Source organism: Pollicipes pollicipes, unplaced genomic scaffold (genome assembly GCF_011947565.3).
Source record: "Pollicipes pollicipes isolate AB1234 unplaced genomic scaffold, Ppol_2.1 Scaffold_4002;HRSCAF=4701_pilon_pilon_pilon, whole genome shotgun sequence".
NCBI lineage: Eukaryota > Metazoa > Arthropoda > Thecostraca > Pollicipedomorpha > Pollicipedidae > Pollicipes > Pollicipes pollicipes.
The window spans coordinates 23,370,995-23,395,942 of record NW_023596420.1 but is presented as its reverse complement, the minus strand read 5'-3'; the positions used below and the strand labels follow the sequence as shown (position 1 = coordinate 23,395,942).

Here is a 24,948-nt window from a genome sequence, read left to right as displayed (position 1 = left end):
ACTCAGTAAACCAGAGTAGCTCTGAACACCCCTACTTTTCCAAGAGTGTGTTATTCTGAAACATACTAATAAGTGTAAATGGTGCTTTTGAACTTGGTGCTCATTGTCGAGTCATGCAGCCTCAACAGCTAAATTTGTGTCGGTGGTTCCACTTAGTAGTACCACACTTTGGTATCCAGTTGTACATGAGAGCCACACGTGAAGGTGTGGTTAGAACCAGATGTCATTGTTTTTCTGTGTGACTGGATCCATGTGTAGCTATGCGTCAATCGGCCCACCATAACATTGTGATCATGTCAGTCTGTTACTTTGGACTGTCCACCTGTAAGCTTTGACAACTCCCATGCGTGACTGATGGAAGTCTTGTATTGTGGATGATAACCTGTCTGCAACCATAGGCGAGGTCTGTGTCTGTTGGAGACCAGGTCTGTCTGTATCTCTATGGCGAGGTTTGTCTGCTATGGGTCTGTACCAGATAGCGGCTCCTCGAATGTAGCCAAGGTGGCGAGGTTCGTCTGTAATTTTAAACCTTGGTCCAATTGTAATGATTCGACCGGATCTATCTGTTTGCTTGTGACCGGGTCCGCCTTTTATCACAAGGCCAAGTCTGCCTTTAACTGTCGCCGCTGCATCCGTTTGTAACTGCGTGACCTGTTGGGCCCGCACATGTGTGATAAATCCTATAAAGTATTTGCGTCATTGCCGTCCTTCCCGAAAAGCTCAGTTGGTAGACCACTGGACTATCAATCAAGAAAACCGTGATCAAATCCCAGCAATTTCAAGGAGAAAATTCGGGTTGCTCCGGAATTCAGGTCTTTATAACACCTGACTTGGCGGGAGGGCTAACCTGGCCCAAACGTGTAGGTCTTGACACGCCAGGCTAGGATGATAGTCTGAACTATTGTTCCATCCGCGACACATATAGTAGCTTGTGAACGACGTGGCGAGCTGGCTTGTAACAGTATGTTCACGTCCGTCCGCGTGTGACGGTGTGATGGAGCCCCTCTGCAGCTGTTGTGACGCGTTCCACCTGAAACTGGGTGACGCGTTCCATCTGAAGCTGTGCGACGCGTTCCGTCTTAAGCTGGGTGACGCGTTCCATCTGAAGCTGGCTGACGCGTTCCATCTGAAACTCATTCTATCTGAAGCTGGGTGACGCGTTCCATCTGAAGCTGGGTGACGCGTTCCATCTGAAGCTGGATGACGCGTTCCATCTGAAACTCGTTCTATCTGAAGCTGGGTGACGCGTTCCATCTGAAGCTGGGTGACGGGTTCGGTCTGTCTGGCAGGATGCCCGGCGAACGCGAGCGGCGAGCCGTCTCTCCTGCAGTGCAACGGACCCTCCGGACCATCCTGCAAATGCCCCGGTGAGCTGGCGTCGCCTGCCAGACGGACTGGGACTGACACCTGTGTGCTTACGGCGCGCTGGTGTGGGGTCCCCGCATTCGAGTGTACTTTTCGAGAGCGTGCACATTGTTGTATTATGCTGTGGTTGGAAAGGGGTCTTAGGTTTTCAAATCGGCGGCGTAGGCATGCAGGTGCTTCAGACGGTTTAACGATTCAGATTTGGCCACCGAAAACAGATCGGTGACGGTTGTCAATGTCTTGCATTTTACACGGGGGTCATTCGATGGTAATTATTAAGAAAACACAATTATTTTCCATCATGTAAATTGTAGTCTTAACATTGTTGGACGGGGGGGGGGGGGGGCGTCTTCAACTACAGCACCTGACGTGCGAAGCATTACGACGCATTTTTGATTGTGGTGGGGTTTGGGTATTCCTGATCTGGAAAATCGGTGTGTTCGATTGGAACCGGATACATATATATATATATATATATATATATATATATATATATATATATATATATATATATTGCGTGGACATGCGTGCGTGCCTATGCTCTCGGTCTGTTATCGACCTGATTACGTGCGTAGCGCTCCCTTTTACAAAACAAAAACAAAGCAGAAAACGAAACGCCCTAGCGCCAGTGGCGGGGAGCGGAGCCGGACTGGGTTCTCTCGGCACCCGCAGTACTGACGGGGCATCATCGGCTCGCCGGGCCGCGCCGCGTGCTCACAGTCTGCAGAGCTCTAACGCACCGGTGCCTGCCGTGCAGACCAACCGGACGGGGGAGCGGGAGCGGGAGTGGCCGGTTGGCTGGAGGACCTCGTCACCGTCACGGCCTACCCGTACGTATGCAACTGCACCGTCGAAACCGGCTTCACCACGGCGCTCGACATACGCGTCAACCTCACCGGCTGGAGAGGTGAGGGCGCCGGGGGGGCGCGCCGGTCTGGAAGTCAATCTCACTGGCTGGAGAGGTGAGGGCGCCGGGGGGCGCGACGGTCTGGAAGTCAATCTCACCGGCTGGAGAGGTGAGGGCGCCGGGGGGGGGGGGGGGCGCGCCGGTCTGGAAGTCAATCTCACTGGCTGGAGAGGTGAGGGCGCCGGGGGGCGCGACGGTCTGGAAGTCAATCTCACTGGCTGGAGAGGTGAGGGCGCCGGGGGGCGCGACGGTCTGGAAGTCAATCTCACTGGCTGGAGAGGTGAGGGCGCCGGGGGGGCGCGGCGGTCTGGAAGTCAATCTCACCGGCTGGAGAGGTGAGGGCGCCGGGGGGCGCGGCGGTCTGGAAGTCAATCTCACTGGCTGGAGAGGTGAGGGCGCCGGGGAGCGCGGCGGTCTGGAAGTCAATCTCACTGGCTGGAGAGGTGAGGGCGCCGGGGGGCGCGACGGTCTGGAAGTCAATCTCACTGGCTGGAGAGGTGGGGGCGCCGGGGGGCGCGACGGTCTGGAAGTCAATCTCACCGGCTGGAGAGGTGAGGGCGCCGGGGAGGGGGGGGGGCGCGGCGGTCTGGAAGTCAATCTCACTGGCTGGAGAGGTGAGGGCGCCGGGGGGCGCGGCGGTCTGGAAGTCAATCTCACTGGCTGGAGAGGTGAGGGCGCCGGGGAGCGCGGCGGTCTGGAAGTCAATCTCACCGGTTGGAGAGGTGGGGGCGCCGGAGGGCGCGGCGGTCTGGAAGTCAATCTCACCGACTGGAGAGGTGAGGGCGCCGGGGAGGGGGGGGGGGGGGCGCGGCGGTCTGGAAGTCAGTCTCACCGGCCGGAGAGGTGAGGGCGCCGGGGGGCGCGGCGGTCTGGAAGTCAGTCTCGCGGCAGTCATTGCATGGACAGTAAACGAATGTTGGGGAAGCAAAGATTCGACACCATTGCTTAGTATTGCAGATAAGGTCACCTGGCACGTAAGACGCCAGGCATGTACGAGCTTTAGCAGGGACACAGCCATGGCACGGTTATGGCGTGAATAACTCGGATTGACCCCGCTTCATAAACTGAACCGACCAGTAGCATGTTGCAGCTGACCTCGTGAAGTCCAGCCTCAAAACTGCCTGAAGCGATGCATCGTCGTCTTTTTTGTCATGACTTATGCCATGCTCGGAATAAAGTTGTAACTTGGTGGATTGGTAGGAAAGCAGGCGATCTAACCAGATTAGCTACGTACTGGACGGACATTTGTGCTGAGGCTCACGGCATGCAGTGTCGTAGATCTTAGGATAGATACATCGGTGTGTATATTAGTGCGTAATCTCCTCCTGTTAGTTCCAAACACAGCGCAAAAATGAAGCATTTCCTTCAATCGTAGCATAGTGCGCCGACATGTACAGAACACGGGCAATGCCTCTGCCATTGTCACAGTGTTCACGTTGCTTAAGCGAGCCTAGGGGTACGGCAGCAGCTGGAGCAGAGTGTTTCTCCCGGCGCGCGCGTCCCGCTGGCGCGCCGGCCGGGTCGCGGGCCGCCGTCTTCACGCGCCGCCGCTGCCTGCAGCGCTGGGTCTGGTGCTGCTGCGGGGCCTCAACAACATCAGGTGTGTCGAGTTCCGGTTGTCGCCGGCGGCGGCGGGCCACTCGCCTGCCCGGCTGCAGTACGACTGTCCGACCTTCCCGCCCAAGGACCAGGGTACCCGGGTGCAGCTGCAGCTGTGCGCCGGCATGCAGACGGTCAACTACCGCCTGCGGCTGCCCTTCCTCAACAACATCTGTGAGTGTTGGCCGGGCGCTGCTTGGCCGCGCTTGGTCCGATGGAATGTTAGCTCTGGCCCGCATGTGTTGCCAGATGCTGAGCGTGTGTCGTAACTGGTGTGCTATAGATACTTTAGAGCAAAGGCGTTATTTTGCAAAGCCTGCTGTCATCATGTCAATGGAGTGACCGAACCATGTGGGGGTGTGGGGGGGGGGGGGAGGGGATGGGGGAGGGGAGGGCATGCCGCCGACAACTGGACCTGTGATATCGGGGCCTGAGCGCTGGTGTTTGCTGTTCGCTGGATTTGGCAGCCTTGTCAGACTACCGAATTACCGGTTGCACTGCAGCAGCACCTTCTGCTTTGGGAGGCCGCGTGTCCGCTGCACCACAGCACCTCCCTCTGGCAGACCTTGTGCCGTCCCTGCAGCGACACCTTCTGCTCTGAAAGACAGCGTGTCCTGCTATACCATAGCACCTCCCTCTGGCAGATATTGTGTTGTCCCTGCAGCGGCCCCTCCTGCTCGGGAAGACCACGTGTCTGCTGTATCAAAGCACCTCCCTCTGGCAGACTGTGTGTGGTCCCTGCAACGGCACCTTCTCCTCTGGAAGACCACGTGTCCGCTGTACTATAATACCTCTCTATGACAGACCGTTTGTGCTCCCAGCAACGGCACCTTCTGTTCTGGAAAACCACGTGTCCGATGGACGGCGGCGCCGTGTCCTGTGACAGTCTGTCTCAGTTGCCACAGTTGCAGCTTGCCACAGTTCCTCGTGGCAAGCTGCTTTCTGCTCGGTGATACTATCCTCAGACATATCTTGTGTCCCAAACACAGCAAGGTCTTCTCCTGTGAGACAGTGTGTCCTGATCACAGCAATGATTTATCCTGTTACAGGCTGTGTGTCCTGATCACAGCAATGATTTATCCTGTGACAGACTGTTTGTCCTGATCACAACAATGATTTTTCCTGCAACGGACTGTTTCTTCTGATCACAGCAACACAATTTCCTGTGGCAGACTGTGTCCTGGTCATCTGATGCTGTAACAGACTATGTCCTGATCACGAGAATGCTTTTTCTGTAACAGTCTGTGTGTCCTGATCACAGCAACACTTTCTCCTGTGCAGCGTTATATGACCCTTTTCCATTGGCATGTTCTGGTTCTGTATGGCGGACGGTGCGCCCTCAGGCGCCGTGTGTGCAGTGGATCACGTGCGCAACATCACCCTTCCCTCCCACAGAGTGTACGCCCTTTCTGCGACAGCACCTGTCCTCCGTGCATCTCCGCCGACAAGCCGTGTGGCCGCGCGGCTTTTTGGTTTGTGACGCGCGATACCCGCCCACTCCGTTCTCTGAGCGGCAGCTGGTGGCCGGCTGACCGTCGTCGCCTCCGCAGCGGAGCCGGCGCTCGCCTCCTGGGAGCCGCTGGTGCTGGTGCACATGCACCGCTGGGACCGGCTGGTGTTCAGCGTGCAGCGGGCGCCGCCGACGCTCTGCGTGCGCCGCTACTCTCTGCAGCTGGTGCTGTGCGAGCGGGCCGACTGCCAGGCGCACCGGCCCATCGTCGGCACCGAGCTGCAGCGCGAGGTGAGGCCCGCCGCCGACCCGGGGCGACGCCCTGTCATGTCAGGGTCAGGGTGATGTCAGGTCAGGACCGGAGCGGTGTCACTGGGCGCCGTCAGGCCAGGTCAGGACGGGAGCGATGTCAGGTTAGGACCGGAGCGGTGTCAGGTCAGGAACGGAGCGGTGTCACTGGGCGCCGTCAGGCCAGGTCAGGACGGGAGCGACGTCAGGTTAGGACCGGAGCGGTGTCAGGTCAGGACGGGAGCGATGTCAGGTTCGGACCGGAGCGGTGTCAGGTCAAGACGGGAGCGATGTCAGGTTAGCACCGCAGCGGTGTCAGGTCAGGAACGGAGCGGTGTCACCGGGCGCCATGAGGTCTGGGCCGGACCGGCCAGTGGAGTTGGGCTGGGAGATAGATGGCCAAGGTTCGCGGCATACCATTTTGGCTCCGCGGATGCTGGTGTGTGAGCCTTCTCCAGGAACAGGACTAGAGTATTGGTAGGTGATGTTGCTAGCTCGGTAGGCTGTGGGACATTGGCGCACTATAACCGTAAAATTGCAAGCACGTGTGTGTGTTTGGCGTTTGGCGTTTTTAGCGTTGCCCTGCAGTACAGCGGACCGTTTTGACTATCATACGTGCTGCATTCACTGCAGGAACGACATGGTATGTGCAGAGCACGTATCTACCGCATATTCATTTGATTAGTTACCACCCACGTAGACGATTTAGATTTAATCTTCGATTATTCAATTCAGTGTCAAGTTTCCTGACGCTTCCAAGTTTTAGCCAAGCTTGCAGACGGACCGTCGATACCTGTGCGTCGCGCCCATCACCGGCTCTGTAGTGCGTAGTAGATGCCTGTAGTACATGTCAGCCAATTGCCGCACGTGCCTGGCCGGCAGGAAGACTGTTCGAAGAGTGGGACGGACGCTGGCAGCTTCCGCGTGGAGTACGAGCTGCCGTCGGTCGGTGGCAACATCTCGCTGCTGGTGGTGCCCGAGGGCGGCCGGCCCACCCTGTCAGCGGCCATCGACTACGGTGGGCGGCCACACGGCTCCGGGTCCGCTTCCCGTCTCGCCTGCTGTCGTGCTCTTAGCGCGAACAGCAGCATTGTGTTGATTTGGCCAGGTGCCTGCAGCCGAGCTCTCCGACTGGCACCGCCCCGGTGGTGTGTGGAGGAGATGTGCTGGTGCCCGCCGCGCGCCGGGCCGGACCTTGCAGCCGAGCCCTCCTGCCACTGCTCTGGTGGCGTGTGTCGGAGATGTGTTGGTGCCCGCCGCGCGCCGGGCCGGACTTTGCAGCCGAGCCCTCCGACTGGCACTGCCCCGGTGGTGTGTGTCGGAGATGTGCTGGTGCCCGCCGCGCGCCGGCCGGACCGTCGCACTGTGCAGCCGTGCGCTCCGTCGCCTGACCTGCACCCCCCGGCTGCCACCAGCGACTCCGGACACGCTGTACATAGTGGCTGTGGTCATCCTGATCACCGTACTCCTGCTGGTTGTCGCCGTCGTCGTCTGGATCAAGTACTTCCGCAAACGTAGGTTCTCGCGCGCTGGTGTTGCCTGGAGACGGTCGGGTTGCACCCCGTAGTTGTGTTTGAGGCTGCAGCTGTGACTGATACACGTAGTCGCTGTGTGGTCAGGCTACTGGAGGGGGCTTGGCCAGGCCGGCGTAATCTGGACACATGTCAGCTTTTGGGAGATTCGCTACATTTTAATTTGCGTAATGCTTTGCGTTAAGCGCCAAGCACTGCACCGCTTCTAGATTAGCGATAGCAGCCGGGCGCGGTGGGACTAAGCCCTTTAAAACATGGGTCCGTTAGCTCGCAATGACTGTCAGTGGTTGCGCGCCCCAAATCTTCGCCCGCGGTTCTGGTTGTGTGCCCTGCTACTCACGAATAGGAGGCGGCTCGTTGGTCGCCTCGCGCGTACCAGCTGGTGCGTGTTATGATGCAATCCGCCAACGCTGTGTTAAAATTTCTGGCGATGCTTTTGTGAGGCTATGCCGAACAGTGTGCGAGATATATGTTCAGCATTCTCCCATCATGGAGTGCCTATGACATGCCTCGATCAAAGCAACTTGGTAGTGGAAGACTGGTAAATGCCGTTTCAGGCACAGTACCCAAATGCCTGGACGTGCTGGTGGTGTACAACCGCAACACGAATCTGGTCCGGCTGTTGGCGTCCGGCCTGGAAAAGTACTGTCTGGTGAAGCCAAAGATGGACATTGTCGACATCCCGCGAGCGGACGCCGGAATGGTGAGCCCAGGATCCCCACGCCCCCGCCGCGCTCCCCTTCCTCACCTGCCAGCTGGTGTTCCAGTGGACCTGGCAGAGTCAGGTCACGAGCATGGAAAGCAGTCAATGCGCGGATCGGGCCGGTTTTGCGAACCTCTGTCTGGGTGGCCATGTGATGGCACTGGCGTATCTACGGCACCGCAACTGCCTCCCGTGAGGGAAGCCACGGGCCATAGCAGGGATAGTAAACATAAGTTTCATGGTGTGTATCAACTTTGGTCCAAAAACAGGAGGGTCATTTCACCGTTGGGTCTTTCTCGGTGCCAGTTTTGCGAAATAAAAACATTTAACAAGCTGACAGATTATGAGCATGCACTTTTAATTGGTCCAGAATAATTTCATTGAAAAGAAGCTTGGGCTCTGAACAATACTAAGCCACGATACAGAAGCGATAAACGAACGTGGACATGGCATGTGATGGCTCCACGCTAAGCAGTTGACCGACACGAGGCAGATGGCCTTGGAGACGAATACAGGGCGAAGGGTGGACACTATGGTGAGGATGGCGCAAGCTGTCACGATGGAACACGTCCGCTTAGGTCTGGTTTGTGGTGATGAATGGCCATTCATTTGGCAATTTTTAGCGCAGCCATATCTTCGCAAATGCGAAAATTTCCAGAGTGGATTTTCGGGTGAAATGAATTACGTTTGACTTTTGTCAAATGTGGCCCCGAGTGGGGTTCCAAAAGCTTTGTTTTTCAAGTCGTGGAGATGTTCATTGTATCGAGTTGGCACAGGACGTGCGGTAATCCGCCTGGTAGGCGTGACACGTACAGTTATCCGCGGGGCATGAGGGGGGTCAAGCCGAGCTTTAGCTTCCGCCCACTTCTCCGGGCCACCCGAATGGAGAAGACCGATGAACTTGCTTTGCCCATTGTATTATGTACGATGATACTGATCATTATTGTTCCTTCCATAGTCTTGATTTCCCAGTTTGGCTCGATCCATTGGAGCTTCCGGTCATATGTATCAGCTGCTGGTATTGCCGGATGTCTCATAGCGGCGGGCCAACGACTGGTGGAATGTCCGCGCAGGCAGCTGGGCGGAAGGGTGATGTCGCTATAGCCCATACCAATACGCGCACCCAAACACATATACGCACTCATAATGCATAACGTCTACATGGCATATATAAATACAGCAAGCCACAGCTTGTTGCACAATCGGTGCATGCCTACGACGCCGGAGGTAGACTGTGCCTGTAATAGGGCGGATCCGGGTTTGTAAGAGAGGGACGTGAAGATGTGCACGAGAGTAGATTGCGTAAGATGGATAAATTTTTGAGGAAGGTCCTCATTATTGTATGAGGATGCTTACTCCAGGGAATAAGACAGTCCGGTAGGCATTGAACCCCTGAGTGCGGGCTGTCACGTTACATGGGTGTTCCGTGTTATGTGGCGGATTTCGTGGCTGGCGGCATCGAAAGTCGATAAATGGTCTCTGTAGGCCGCGTCCTTCGGTGCACCCGTGGCTGCCGACGCCCAAACACGCTTTAAAAAGTCACGAGGCGGGCGGTACACGGCTTTAATGTATAAAAGCTGTGCCAGTTCGTGGCTAGATCCATGAGGCGGTGCTTGGGCTAGCGAGTTTCCCCGCTGCCCGAGCCGTCTGTTCCCACCGCCGTCCCGACACAGTCGACTCTTGGAGCGGTGTCTGTGGGTGGCTGACGACCGTCCCACCTCAGGACCCGGCGGAGTGGCTGACGACGGAGCTGAAGCGCTGTCGGCATGTGTTGGTGCTGGTGTTCCCCGATACGACGGCGCCGCCCATCTACCCTCGCCTCTTCTCGATGGCGCTTCACCACCTCAAGATGGACGCCGGCAGGAAGACGGTACGCGGCGCTCCCACCGGCCGAGTGGCATGCTGGTTGGCGTGGTGTGCGGGTTTGATAGTCACCCGCCTTTTGCGGCAGCGTGTCGACAGCCTACTTGCCTGGTACAGACGAGGCTGGATTGGTAGCTGACTGTTGTTTTGCTGCTGGGCCTCTGGCTCACGATAGATGCTACTCAGTCGTGAAGGGTGTAGATCCCATGCGCCGCGTTTTCTCCCCAGTCACGCTTCATTCTGCATGCCCACAGCACCTGTTCTCTCTGGGGCAAGCTGCATGCGCCAGCCTTGAGCAGGCTTCAGTGCCCCCCCCCCCCCCTCTCCCCCTGGCGGGAGCTCCACCTCAATCCCCGAAGTAGGAGGTCTGGCGCCGGTTGAGCTTCAGTAGCCCAGGACTCCCAGATGCATGTTGTCGTCCCCTATCACCCTCCATCCTCTTCCATTCCACAGTTCCGGGATGAGCATTGCTAGCTGAAGAGCTGCTAACCAAGACCAAACTAAACCGAAAGAAATCTTGTGAGCATTTTTCCCCTGATTTAGCTTGTATTTGTAAACGGACTGAGACATGATTGGTTAAAGTGCATAATTGTGACACGTTGCTGTCTGCGGCACATGGCGAGTCATCATTACACATCAGACGCCGCCATTACCGGGGCACTCAGCGCGGGTGACTTTCCCGGTTTTCTGTGAACAGAAGCTCGTTTGCATGGTCACATGCTTAGCATGATTTGGCATGGCCACATGTTCACAAGTTTAGCTTAAAGAAGTCGGGGGTGGCCAGAGCGTGGATCATATCGTTGATCACTCCGGAGTCGGTGAAGGGCCGACGGCCATCAGCCACCATGAAGGTTAACCGGCTGGCGGGTTCTGTGTGAAATGTTGGCTTTTTTCACCACAATCTTGGCGGATTTCTGATGTCATTTTCTCGTGGATGTTTACCTATTCGGTGCATTATACGGTACGGCAACCTGCAGAGAAGGGGAAAAGCGTCCGCTGCTATCTAAAGAATCATGTCCAAATTTCCTCGGATAGCAACGAATGATTTGGTATAGCATAGACCACACTTGGGGGACAAAAATCGTAATAATTTCAAAGTGGAGGCGAGTACGAGGAGAGGGGTTGAGGTAAGCATTCCGCAGGTATTTGTAATCATTCACTGTTGCTGGTGGATGTGGTCCGATTTTCATGCAGTTGAAATGGTTTAATAGGTACTGCACGTCTGCTGCACAGGTTTTGAGCTCATTTGAAAACTAGAAAAATCCTAGACATCTACAGAAGTTGCCGTGGGCGAAGTCACAGAGGCAGGCATGGGCTGGGTACGGACCTAAGCAATTTTCACAAGATTGTTATGCATCTCAATTTTGAGTTGAACAGTGGCATTGGCCTTCACTCTAGCTTCCACTGTGGCGATCCATGAATAGCTATGAAGGAATAATATACATATACTTAACGCATGACGCCACGCCTATCTCTCGTGTCCACCAGCTGGTAAAACAATCTAAGAGCACATAGGTTTTCATCTTGAGGGCTGGGTCGGGTAAATTGGTGCCACGGGTGTCTAGCGATACAGGAATGATGGCTCCAAGGCTGAGTATACCAAGAAAGCAGCTTAAAAACGTTTGCAAAATTTGCAGTGAATAAACAGGATGGCCAATTAATGTCCGCATAATTTCTTTGCGTTTTGTATTCTGTCGATGGACCAAGACATTTTGCACTGCAGTGAGCTACCCGAACCCTTTGGGCTGCGTCGTTGTCGTTGTGGCCAGGGATAGCCGCCGCCGTACCATGCTGCCTCGGACGGCGCGGCCGACACTGTACCGGCGTCGCGGTGCCTCAGGAAGCTCGTCTGTCACCTGGCTGACTGCGCACCGCTGACGATGTACCCCACCGATGCGGATCGTGTCGTCTTTAGCCGACTCGCTGTTCGGTTCCCGCTGACTGGTCCTCTGACCTGCCCTGTCGGTGTCGGTCGACTGACTGTCCCCTGCCGTGCCGCGTCAGGTGGCGGTGGGGTACGCAGGTGGCGAGAACTGCCCGGCGCTGCCCGACCTGCCCGGTGCCGTCCGCTGCCGACTGCCCGACCAGCTAGACCGGCTGGTGTGTGCTGTGCGCGGCGCGCCGCGGCTCGGCCGACGCCGCTGGAACGCGGCGCAGCTGGCGCGTCGCCTGCGCCACTCGGCCGATGGCCGCCAGTTGGTGGAGCTGCTGCTCGCACCCGACCAGGCGCCGCCTCTGGAGCCGCCGCCGCCGGTGGCCGGCTCGCCGTCGCCGCCCTCGACGCCGCTGCTGCCGCTGCAGAGGCCCCCCGAGCGGCGCGACTATGAGTTCGCCAACCACGTGCCCTCGGTAGACGAGCTGTTGGAGAATGGTGGCCCGCGCCTGCCGCTCGGTCCACCCGGCCGCCACGCCGCGGCCGCCGCCGACCAGGACGACGACGATATTCAGTGGCACTAGCCCGGGGCCGTGTGTCGAAGGGCGTGACGGCTTTGCGGCAGGCCGGGCGCCGCAGCGGTCTGCCGGACGGCGCCGACGGCGCCGTCCGCGGGGCTCGGGCTCAGCCCGGGCGGCCGCGGCAGGTACTCTGCTCAAACGAGTAGCGGTCTGGCGGACGGCGCCGTCTGCGGGGCTCGGGCTCGGCCCGGGCGGCCGCGACAGGCACTCTGCTCAAACGAGCAGCGGTCTGGCGGACGGCGCCGTCCGCGGGACTCGGGCTCGGCCCGGGCGGCCGTGGCAGGTACTCTGCTCAAACGAGCAGCGGTCTGGCGGGCGAGTGTGGCCCAGGGAGAGGCTGGCACGTACGGGGCTCGCCGGGCTTCCGTCCACAGGAGACGACTGGCGCGGGTCGGTAGCAGGTGCGATCGCGACATCGGCGCCGTTCGGATGCCGGTGACCGCGTGGGTAATCGCATACATATTTTTGGACCGCTGGGGACATACACTGCAGGATGGCAAGCGTGTATCTTATTAAGCATGTGTCTGAGTTTATACTCGCGGACAAATGACAGGCATGTGTGAATGCTGCAGTTTTCGGGCTAAGGTGGGGGGGGGGGGGCTCAGGTATGCTTAACCTCCGCGACGAAGGCTCGTCGGACGGGGCGCGGGTGTGCTCTGCTATTTGCCTCACCATGCTGCGCTGCTCCTCTGGTCATAATTGTGTGTCAAGGTGTTGTGATTGGAGGTCACGGGGGGCCATGGGCTAAGTAAGAAGCAGCACGCATGTCCCATTTGTAAGTCATCGGCCGCGATGACCGATGAACTATTGAGTCCATAGCAGCCCCCCTGAGCGAGGCGGTTGTCTAAACGTAGGTTCATAGCGAGGGCATACAGATGTCATTAATGGTCTCAGCAACGCGTGATAACTCGGCTAACACCGTTGTCATGTTAAAATGCTTTGCAGCGATGGGTAAGTGAACTGTGCGTTGTAAGCTCGTGTTGGCCGTGGTCAGCAACCTGCCGGCTGGCTTTTGTGTTTGTCTCGCGCCAGTGCTTAGCGTCGTCGGCCATTACAACAGCTGCCCCGTCCCTAAGTCACCGCGCCCACCGCTTTTCGTGTTTACAGTACGTCAGTGTTGCGCTTCCTGTTAATTGCCAACTCAGTGTATCATCATCTTAAAATAAGTGAGCGTGCTGCATGGGTCAAGCGGGGCGACACGCCGGGAATGTCCGTCTTTCAGGAGAGCTTTGCGGGCATAGGTTCACGAATGCGGGTTTTCGCTGTAGTTTTTAAATCGCGTTTCTTCAGCATTATTTACGGGCCATGGGCTTGACCTGGTATGTCAGGAAGGTCAGGAAATGCATGACTGAAGAGGGGTGGTTTTCTCTGCTGGTGACAGGGAAGTAGCTTCAAAAGCAGGTATCGGCTGGCCTAGCGAGGTCGAGCCAGTCATGCGTTTTCGATTACTGGTCAACGTATTGCGAACGGCATAGATAGTTGGAACGGACATTGGTCACAGTAAGCTGCACCACATTTCTGTGTACACAATTTCCATAAGCCAGTGTTGGGCGGTTTAAGGTGCAGCCTTTTGTATTTGAGACTGGTTTCGAAATGGGGGTATTGCCCGTTCGCTGCTAGGTTGCTGGCGTACCTGAGCAGTACCTGAGGTTTAATGTGGAAATCGCTGAACGATTTTTAGAAGGCACTTGCTCATATCGCACGGCTAGTTCCAGATTTCTATCAGCTTTAGTTGACGTGAATCCTTAAAGCGGGTCCAAGGTTTATGCCCTTGCCCGTGTGGCAGACCACATACTGAGACACAACTCGCGCCCCACCTTGCGTTCGGGCCGACGCCAGTTTTAAGCAGACGCATGATGGGTCCTCTGTCGGCACCGACCCAGTGTCGCCAATACCAGCGCGCAACGGCTGTGCTGCCAGCGGTGCAAGTCTTGCATCGCTCCGGCGTCAGGTTGTCCACATCGGTGCCCGTTGTTAATCGGTGTTGTGGACTTGTATTGCAATGATAAAAATTGAAGAAAAGATGTGAAGGTCTGGCCAGGCCGTTGTGGTAGAAAGCATCCTTCCCCCTGAGCAAGGCTGGCGGCCTTACCCGAAACGGTCCCATTTCTCGCGCCCCTTTAGATTCTGCCCCATGAAAATGAATGCATTGCGTAGTCACGGGGATTTTACATGCTTTGATATGAACGCTGCTTGGAACTGGCGGCCATCCGTGACGTGGAGCGTGGCCGTGTGTGATGTAGGGTGTAACTCGACAGTGCGTGTTTTCACAGGTCGTGTGATCAGCGGGCCGGTGTTGAAGCGCTTTGTATCGTAGTGGTTTCATGAAGAGAGAGGGGAGGGGGGGGGGTATTAGTTACCCGTGCGTCCATGTCTGCGCTTTTTGTCCTTTTGTGTTATTGTTCTGCACTACCCGCCACTTTTCGTATTCCTTGTATTCGGTGTCACTTTGTGAGATTTCATGTCGTCAGGCACACGTCCGCAGTGTGGACCTTTACGTTCTCACCTACGATCACTGTATCCTAGATATATTAATTCGCTATATCCAGTGTCGGACACGACTGGAGGCTGCAGCTTCGCGTTGCCACCCGTCAGTCACCGAACTTGGCACGTCAAGACGATCAGGCAGATCTTGCTCAGTCGCTGGCTGATGAGTCGAAAAAATTGTGTTGTGCGTGGTGTCAAATAAGCGTTTGTTTGTGTTATATGTCAGTCAAGCGACCTGAAGTATCTGCCAGTGAAGGCATGGCATGCCGTGCGTCCATGGTGTTACCCGTCCAGAGAGCGGTGCCAAGAACTCGTAATACATCACATTAACGGCCAGAGAATGTATGCTGCCAGCGCAGCACAACTGATGTCCATTTGGCGTATAGCGGAGGACTATCGGGCTCTACAGACTATGGTGTGCGGAGCCAGCGAGCCGGCGTCACGCCCGGGGAGGTGCGTCTGGTGGAAACATGGTTGGAACGCATATGGTCAATATTGCCTCTGCAAGATGGCAGCGTCTGTTGACCAGCCGAGTGGGGAAAGATGTCCCCACGCTCTGCCCGCCCTCAATCACTCTCCAGTGACCACTCTGCCGATCGTTCGATCCGCCGACCAATCTGCTACCTGTGTTATAACCTTTCCGCCGGTTTAAAAGCTCGGCTAGTTCGGAGGCGACGAAAACGTCACTGTTGCTCCCGCTGCCGCGGCTACCGACGCTGACACAAAACAACACTTTGCTTTGACTGCGGCGAGCGCCACTAGGCTGCGAGTTCTCTTACCATCAGCAAAGGTAGAGCCCGAGTTGACGGGATTCTCCATGGCAATGTGATTGTCTGGCGACGGCCCGTTGCAGGCTGAAGGCTGCCATCGCCTATATGTATAGAACGTTCCCGTCACTGGCCTCTCTCCATCCGTCCCCGTCATTATCTATCTTGCTTCATACTGCATCCTCGCGATACTCCGATTGCCCGGGGCGGGCTGTACGCGTCAGCCACGGGTGGGCCGAGAGCGCCGTAGGAAGGGGGCCCCAACCGGGTACCCAGCGCATATGCGCGGGTTAAAGTTCGGCGATTGGCGCATGCGGGTCTGCCCCAACGTTTACCATTTTCCTTCATCCCATAGCCCCGAAGTGATCATTTCTGGTCGAAAGGCCAGAAATGATCATCCAAACAACACGTTACTGGCCTCCAGTCCTCTGCACCAGCTGGCCGCGTCACCAGTGGTTTCAGGCGCCGGCGGAGTCCCGCCCACGTCGAAAACGATCTGCGGCAGCGCGCTGTGCGCGACACACTGCCAGTTGGGAATGCTCATGGTGTACCCAGCTGCAAAAACATACCTGTGGTTTCGTTCAAGCAATCTGAAGCCGACTACCAGCGTTGTCTGATAAGCCGAACTATCTGAGGAATGAGAGTCATCCTGTCGGCAGGGTTCCTCGCTGCGAACTTAATCGAAAAGTCCTGCTATTTTGGAAAATATTGCGCATTTCTTTGTAAGTGCTGCTCTTTCATTATGTTGAGGTAATAATGAAACCTATCGCTGGGTGACAGTTACGGGTTCTTCTGGTGAGAATGGCGGCCTCGTGTCGGTGTCTTGCTCTTTGACATAAGCGCGAGAACAGAGGCGGAGCGGACGGGATCGGCACTTCTCTCTCAACTTTGGCTGGGGGTTCCCCCCCCCCTTCTGACACTTTGTAGGGTTAATATTAGGGTTTCTACATACAAAGTCGAACTATTTCTCAGGGAGTGATAAAAAATGAAAACGATCGAAACTTTCTTACACAAATTAAATGCAATCATCTATTTTTCTGCAATTATTAATCACGTAGATGTTGTTTAATGTAGTGAGATCGAGAAACACTCAGGTTTGCTATTGAAGTTGGTCTGCTGACGCAGAAGCTCCTATCACAGGCGAAATGATTGTTTGGATTATCTTCTTCGTGCGGTGCATTCGATCTCACTACAAATTTAATGTGTTGCCAGTTTAACGAACGAACCCGTATGGGGTACCCCGGGGACTCAGGAATGAATGAGAACATTTGTAATGAGAAGCTGGAACAAATCAACTTGCGGAAATCTGGGCACCTTGGTCCAGGTGTGCCGTCGATTTCGCTTCAAGTAAGGCTGTCCACGTCACACCCGGCCGACTCGAATGGCCAGGCTGGTGTGCGGCCCTTGCTGCGGCTGCGTGAAGAGTATACTCCAGTATCGCTGATGGTGATTAGGCGACCGAATAGTCCGTACGAGTCTCCTTCGTGACTTGTAGCTGACTGTGTGACCAAATCTGTCCTGGCCAAAACACGTGTAGCATACGCATCGCTCCCGCGTATTTGCATGCCGATGAAATCCTACAGCTAGGGCAGTAGTAACAGCCCCGTTCCTCGTAGAAAACCAGGAGGATGAAGATATAGATGCGTCGATATTTTAGCACGATGCCTTCATCGAAACGAAAAGTAGGAGTAAATTCAAAATTGCTTGGCGATGATCCTACTCGACTTTTCACTTCTATGGAAACAGCGAGCCACAGTTTTTACAAGTCACAAAACTGACCGGTAAAACCTGATTCTCCCGACGGTTTTGACCCGACCTGATCTGACCTCACTGTCTTGTGACCTGTTAACAGATGAGCTACAAAACCTGTGACTTGTAAAACCTGATTCGCCTGATGGTTTTGACCTGACCCGATCTAATCTGACCTGTTTTGTGACCTGTTAACAGGTCATAAAGCTGTGATCTATAAAAGCTGTGGCGCGTTGCTCTAGAAAAGGAAAAATCGGGGGGCATCATACGCATGCAATTTTGAATTTACCTCTGCTATTTGTTTCGATAAATGCAGGTTGCAGAAATATGAACGCATCTATGTTTCAATCCTCCTGGTTTCTCTACGAGGAATAACGCTTTTGCTACTGTGTAGATGCATGCATAGTGTTCCTTGCAAACGCAATTAACAATTTACGAAATTCTCCCGCGGCTCACCCGGTTTCAGTCACCCTCGAAACCCAATGAACCACTTAAATGTTACAAGACATGTCCTGGCAAGTCTCGACACAGCTAACGGTTTACCTCGGAAAGTGTCCTGGGTTTCATCACGCCTGAGAACAGCCGATTTCAAAGTAACAAAATGGCTTAAGGCCTAATATGTGGCTTACTAATGTAAATCAAATGCTGGCAAAGCCACGGTGAACTTTTTAAACAACCGTGCTTTCCAAAGCCAGAATGCAAGCATTAACGCGAGCAGATCCATCCGTCCCTGGGATTCAAACACACAGACTTTAGATTGCAGGTGCGACATCGTTGCGCAGCGCGACGCTGTCCAGCATCACCGTCGCCAGGGGCGGATCCAGAGGGGGCCCACGGGGCCATGGATCCCCTTGGGCCCCGAAGGGGCCCACTGGTTCCGAGGGGGCCCATACCGGCCGAACAGGTGCAGTGTCTTTTTTTGTTGCGTTAACACGAAACGCAACAAACCTGGGCATCTGAACTTCCAGGCGACCAATAACAGCTGTGGGCGAAAGTGAAGGAAGGGCTTGTGAGAAGTCAAAACAATTATTCAATAATTGGAAGAGTTGTGAACTGGAAATGTTTAGTCTCATTACGCTGTCTAGGGGTCCCACGCTGTTTTGGGGGACCTATATGCCACTTGCAGGATCATTTCGATCGTTAAGGAACATTCCACGATGCCTTCCATCTCTTTGCATTTGCTTGGTGGGCCCTTTCTGTGGGCGTGCCGAGGCACTCTTGTCAATCACGGGCCCTTCCACGGATTCTTTTCATTTGCCAGATAGGCTCTGTGAGCTATAGCCATGGCCCCATATCGTAAACTTCCGGGGTATTCTTGGTTGCTCAGGGAGCCTTTACGTGGGCCTCAGTTAACTTACCGACACATTTGCGATATGCTCATGGGCCCCCTACATTGGTTTAGGGCGTTTCCAACTCTCTGTCACTTGCTTAGAGCCCTACACTCTTGTCGGGGGTCCATCTGATGGCCTGCTTTGGCACGCTCAGCCGTTCGGGGACCCTCAGCACTGGGTCTTGGGTACTTCCTTTCTGAATGGGGCCCTACGCTATTGTGGGGGCCTATCTGATAACCTGCTCTGGCACATCCGATCTTTCGGGGGCCCTACACATTGGCCCTTGGGCACGTGCTATTTGAATGGGGCCCTACGCACTTGTCGTGGGCCCCCTCTGTCCGCCTCATCGGCCACAGTGGATTGCTCGGGTGCCCTGCACATCGGTTCTTGGTGTTTGAATTTAGGGCCCTCTGCTCCTATCAGGTTCATCTGATAGCCTGTTCGGGCGCACTCCATCTTTCGGGGACCCTTCGCACTGGGTTTTGGGTACTTCTTATTTGAATGGAGGGCCTCACGCTCCCGTTGAGGCCCCTTCTGATAAGATGATCGAGCCCATTCGATCGTGGGAGACCTTTTAATCTGGTTTCGGGTACTTCCTTTTTGAATGGAGGGCCCTCCGCGCTCTTCGGGGGCCCTATCTGTTAACCTGCTCTGGCGCACCCGATTATTCGGGTTCATCCTGTCGAGGGTATTTCATATATGAATGGAAGATTCTACGCTGTTGCCGGGGCCCCACCTGTTAACCTGCTCGGGCACACCTGAATATTCGGGGGCCCTCCGCATTGTATCTTGGATACTTCCTACCTGAATGGAGGACCCCACGCACTTGTCGGGAACCCCATATGTTCCCTGCTTCGCCCACACTGGATTGTTCAGGGTCCTTTATGTTGGATCTTGGTGTTTGAATTTAGGGCCCTACACTCCTGCCTGGGCCACCTGATAATTTGCTCGGGTATACTCCGTCTTTCGGGAGCACTCCGCGCTGGTTTTGGGTTCTTCTTGTTTCAATGGAGGACCCTTCACTTTTGTCGGGCCCCTTCTAATAAGCTGGGGCCATTTTCAAAGGGTCTTCGGTGCTTCCCATTCGAGTGGAGGGCCCTACGCTCTTCTTGGGAGCCCTATTTGTTACCCTGCTTGGGCACACTCGATTGTTCGGGGACCCCTTACATTGGGTCTTGGGTACTTCCTATCTGAGTGGAGGGCTTTACGCTTTTGATGGGGGCCCTTAACGTAAACCTGCTCTGACGCACTGGATCATTCGGGGGTCCTCCGCATTAGGTCTTGAGTACCTTCCTATTTGAATGGAGGGCCCTACGCTCTTTTGATGAACCTTATCTGTTAACCTGCTCGGGCACACTTAATCATTCGATAGCCCTCTACATTGGGTATTGAGTACTTCCCACCTGAATGGAGGGCCCTACGCCCTTGATGGGGGCCCTATGTATTAACCTGCTCTGACGCGCTGGATCGTTCAGAGCCCTACACGTTGTGCCATGAGTACTTTTTGAATGGATGGCCCATGTTCTTGGCGGCCCCATCTATTCAGCTGCTCGGGCCGTTGGCGGATGCAAATGGTGGGGGAGGGGGGGGGGGGAGCAAGGGCACGGGACCATGCCCCATGGGCCATGCCGGAGTGACCTAAAGGCTTCGAAGGGGACATAACCGGCCAGACGGACACAGCTTTCTTGCAACCAAGCACAGCAAAATTGGGTGCCATTGGGCCTACAGACGACCAAGAACCATTGTTGGAAAAGTCAAGAGTTCTTGAGCAAGCAAAGCTCATATTTCGATGGTTGGGAAAGTGTTGCTTGGGGAAAATTTGGGGGCTCATTACCCTGTTTAGAGGCGTGACGCTGTTAGTTGCCTAGTCCATATGTCCACTTGCCGGGTCAGTCTGATCGCTAAGGGACTGTCCACGTTGCCATTGATCTCTTTGCATTTTCTCGTAGGGCCTTGGAGGGCCTTATGCTGCTGCTAGGGCTCTTATAAGGTAAGGCACGAAGACACTCGATGTCCAGGGGCCCTCTACTTCGATCGAGGGCTCTCTCCCTTTGGTCTCATTCGCGAAGGACTCTTCACGCCTATCGAGGCTCGTGTTGTTAACCTGCCCGTGCACTCTTGATTGCACAGGGGTATTAATTTATTGTCTTGGATGATTTCCCTTTGCTCGGAGGCTCCTGTGCTATGGCCGGGGCTTTATATCTCAGCCTGTTGCGGCACTACCAATCGCTTAGGGCCCCACCACGTTGGTCTTGGGTTCCTTCTGCTTGCTCTGGGGACCTTATACTTGTTGACGAGAGCCACTTTGTTGGCCTCCTGCGGCGCCGTGATCGCTCAGGTTGCGTCCTTTTTGGCCTTGGTGTCTTTGCCTTAAGCCAGGAGTCGAATATGCGCCGGTGAATTTTTACGCGCAATCGCCGAAGGTAATTTTACATGCCGCCGGCGTCGTGTATGTCATTTCCATTGGCTAGTGAGTGTGTGACATTTATCATACTAGTGCATCATGTTCTTAGCATATTTTGAATGCTAGGGTACGTTTCACCCCTTTATAACAAGGGAAAAATTGTGCATTGGTCATCATCCATCAGGTGATAACATCACCCAGCCGGCTAGCCGTAAATACATAAGCTAGGAATCGAGTCCATACTTGGTTTTGATGGTTGTTAGCAGCCGACTAAAGTTTTTTTTTGCCTGTCGGTCCGAAACACTTGTCCCCAGCATCACAGCATTTAAAATGGTCTGTATAAAACAAGTGAGAATGTATATATATATATATATATATATATATATATATATATATATATATATATACATGTGTGTATATATTGCATGCCACTAGTCTTAAAATGTGCTGACCGAAATGCAAGGATTTTTTATGGGTGCCGGTAGTGTAGTGGTCAACGCATCTGCGTTAGCCACTGCGCGTCTGGGAAACCGGGGGTACCTGGTTCGATTCCCCGCGGTGCCCGCCCTTCCTGCCAGAGTGAGAGGCAGCCGACGCCATATAGCTTCAGCAGCTGAGTGCGTCGTAAAGCCCCAATGACACGCGAGGATATTTTTGGAGGGGGCCCCAAAATCCAGAGAGCCCCACAATATTGCGTGCCCCCCTCCCCTTGACCTTGACGAAATCCTGGATCTACCCCTGACCGTCGCGGATCTCGAAAATCGCTCCGTGGTCTATGCAAGCAAATTTTGACACGTGAAACAACACAAGAATTTGACCCGTGAGCAAATAATGGCATTCAGGTTAAGACGGAAATGAAGCAATTTCTTGTATGGTAATGCAATAATAGAAACCGGCTGAATAAATTTATTGTACGATTTTTTTTAAAACCACGTGGTAAGTACTACTACAGCATAGGCCCATTGGACTCAAGGACCCTATGACGTCACGAGCCGTCACCCAAATCGGCCAAATCCCCGAATGACTCCACAGCTTCATGACCTTGCTACCTTGCTCAAGGCGACGCCCGCGCGTGGAGTTTGTTTTGGGTCTGCGCGGGGTGTGCGAGGCTTGAGTGTGTGGGAGACGGCTTGGTGTATGGTTGCGTGATATCAGGATTCACTGTGGGCACCCAACATGCAGCGATATTATGTTGTGTTGTTCGCACATGTGCTGAATTTCTGTGCAGCAACAGATGAACCAGGATGGAGGACCCGGCAGGTGGGCAGCACGCTTATACCCTTATTTGATGTTAAGAAATTGATAGACTGCATGCCTTTGGCAAGTGCTAGAATCAATACAATCCATGACAAGTGTCAGAAGGGCTGGAATCCATGTCAAGAGCCAGAAGTGCTAGAATCCATGCCCAGCCCCTGGAGCATGTCACCTACCATTACTCTGGAATGTAATATTTTGGGTGATGCCAGTGCAGGCCTTATCCCCAGTAATGCCTTTATATTTTGGTATCGCTGTTGTAGATGACCATATTCTCGAAACAGGTTGAGTGGGTAGAGCTAGTGTGTTAGCATAGAAGCTTGTTATCAGTACCTCTACCAGGCATTTACTAATACACCTTCTGTTTGCTCTACCTGCCATATAATTTTGTGCTGACAGTGTGGGATATTTCATCCCACACCCACCACCCACCCAGCATGCATGGACAGAGACATAGATGTAGCATGGCTGTCTACTGATGATCTGAGGATTGTGCAGTTTGGAAGATGTCGAAGCACGAGGATATACGAGAGAGGTAAAACCGTCTGGTGATTCATGTCTCATATTTGCCTGACGTTAGCGTGACGTCACTGGTGCCGAGACTTCAAGGCACTGCGGGCTGCAAGATGTCGAACGTAATGCTGAGGGGCAACCAGAACGTCGAATGTTCGTACAGACAATGACAAGGCTGTTAGTAGAAGGTTCTGCTGTCCAGTGAACCGATTGGGTATAATTTTATGGCGACTACAATGATCTGCACCGCAAACCTATGTGGCAAGCCATTAAAATGCAGACTTGCTTGGTGAAGACATGCACATGATACTAATTCGCAATTGGGCGGCAGGAACATCGGACTGTCTTCATACCCATAACAGTCAGTGGCAGATGTATGTGACCAGCGAGCCGACTGTATAGACTTAAATGGGTATGACACACGCGGCCACTTACGCGGCGAGCCACTGCAATCAGCTTTGATCTTATACGACCTCGCACCTCGTGGTCGTGCTGCCGCCGGTGGTGCGAGTGGGTCGCGAGCGTGGCTAGTCTGTTGGCTGCTACACTTTTGGCGCTAGATGCGTCTTGTTTGATCGTCTATCTGCGTTCCGCCGTGTTCGGTCTCTTCATCTCTGTGGGGCCGGCTGTGCTCGGTCTTTACCTGTGCGCGGGGCCGACAGCGCCTTGGCCCTATCTGCTTGCATAGTCGCGGTGTGTCGAGCTATGTGTGTTGCGATCTTAAGACGTGTATGTGCTTTGCTATGTTTGACGCCAAAGTGGCACGTGGATGGAATCATAGATATCCAAACGGGGGTGCAGAGCACGACATGTATTTTTTGTCCCGTTCTTTTTAACCGGACTCACGTTAACTGCACGACTTAAGAATTTTGGTGCGTTTCATACGAGTGCCATTGTGCTCCAATAATGGTATTTTCTTGAGCATATTTACGTCGGGCGTTTCGAGCAATCAGTTTGGGCGAGTGCTATTGTGCTCCAATAATTGTATTTACTGGAGCACATTTGCTTACTTTACTTTACTTTATTGCTTGAGATTGAGCATATTTCATGTAGCCACGACCACTCAAGGGCGGTGATGATGTGGACGCACACCTATCATATGTACCAAGTCTTATGGGCTGCACGCGCGTCCGCGTAAACCTGGTCACGTTTGCCTGTGTTTTGGCGGTGGCGACTATTTGTGCGATATTCCGTGGCAATATTTGTGTCTGGTAACAAAAGGTATCTTTCATTGTCTTATACATGTTTCCGTAATACTATTTTCCTCAAAGGAAGTGCTCCACACGTGTACGAGGTTTTGAACTGGAATAGCCATCTTTAAGGTCATCATGTGCGGTTCACAGCCCTACCCTGCTGAGGGCCCAAACCGCCCTAGCTAGTTTTTGAGTCGCACGCCCACGAAGATGTGCGGACTTTTTCGGGAGACTATTTCAGGGCCACCCAGACATCCATGGTGTCATAATAACGTCAGTTCAAATATTGCCATTCTGTAAGTCACGCGGCGATCAAGGCCAAGACAAGTGCAATTATCGATTCGCTTATACCTGACGGTCGTGGTCACGGTGTCGAGATGTAACGGCCATTAAAAGGCTTTCAATCAATGATGTACAATGTATGGTAACGTGACCAAATAATGATGTACTGAGGAGCGTTTTTACTAAACAGAGAAATTGCTTGTTCTAGAGCAGTCTTTGGCGTAAAAGTGTACCGAAAGTTGTAAGTGAGCGTATTTCATTACACATGACGTTTGCTTTAAGTATCTTAAACTGTGGAACATTTCTTTTAAAGGGATGTTTCACATTTGAGGACATTGAGGCAGCATCATAAATGATAGAACAAGCTCACTAATAACTTTAGTATGTTTTTTTTAGTGGAAAAGGCTGCTCTAGACAGCAAAATTCTTTTCCCAGCAAATATGCTCCTCGATGCGTTATGGTTTGATGACGTCATCGTACTTAACACGACATTGATTGAGAGCCAGTTGACGGCCGTTACATCTGAAATCGCGCTCACGAACGCCAGGATATGAAGCTTCGACAATAACATTTTTGCTTGGCATTGATCGCCGTATGGCTTATAGAATGACTGGAATGGAGCGGATTTGAATGAAATTATTATAACGTCATGAATGCCAAGGTGAGTTTGAAATACCCTCCCGGACATACTTTTCACCATTTTCGCGGGCGTGTAGCTCAGAAAGTGAATGGGCTTAGATCTTAAGAAAAACAGGATTGTGAACGGCACCGAAAGTTCTTCAAGATGGCAGTTTCATTTCAAAACCC

The 24,948-nt window shown here is 53.9% G+C and overlaps 1 protein-coding gene across 1 annotated transcript in view; it reads left to right on the top strand.

Moving 5' to 3' along the window:
* The first annotated feature begins 441 nt into the window (after positions 1–441).
* Positions 442–24,948, top strand: part of LOC119094257 (uncharacterized) — a 29,709-nt gene continuing 5,202 nt past the window's right edge. The window contains exons 1-10 of the mRNA XM_037217331.1: positions 442–449; positions 1,012–1,152; positions 1,261–1,367; positions 2,123–2,272; positions 3,833–4,045; positions 5,422–5,612; positions 6,492–6,627; positions 7,025–7,123; positions 7,705–7,844; positions 9,568–9,714. Coding sequence (XP_037073226.1) covers positions 442–449; positions 1,012–1,152; positions 1,261–1,367; positions 2,123–2,272; positions 3,833–4,045; positions 5,422–5,612; positions 6,492–6,627; positions 7,025–7,123; positions 7,705–7,844; positions 9,568–9,714 — 1,332 coding nt within the window. The remainder of the gene's footprint in view (positions 450–1,011; positions 1,153–1,260; positions 1,368–2,122; positions 2,273–3,832; positions 4,046–5,421; positions 5,613–6,491; positions 6,628–7,024; positions 7,124–7,704; positions 7,845–9,567; positions 9,715–24,948) is intronic.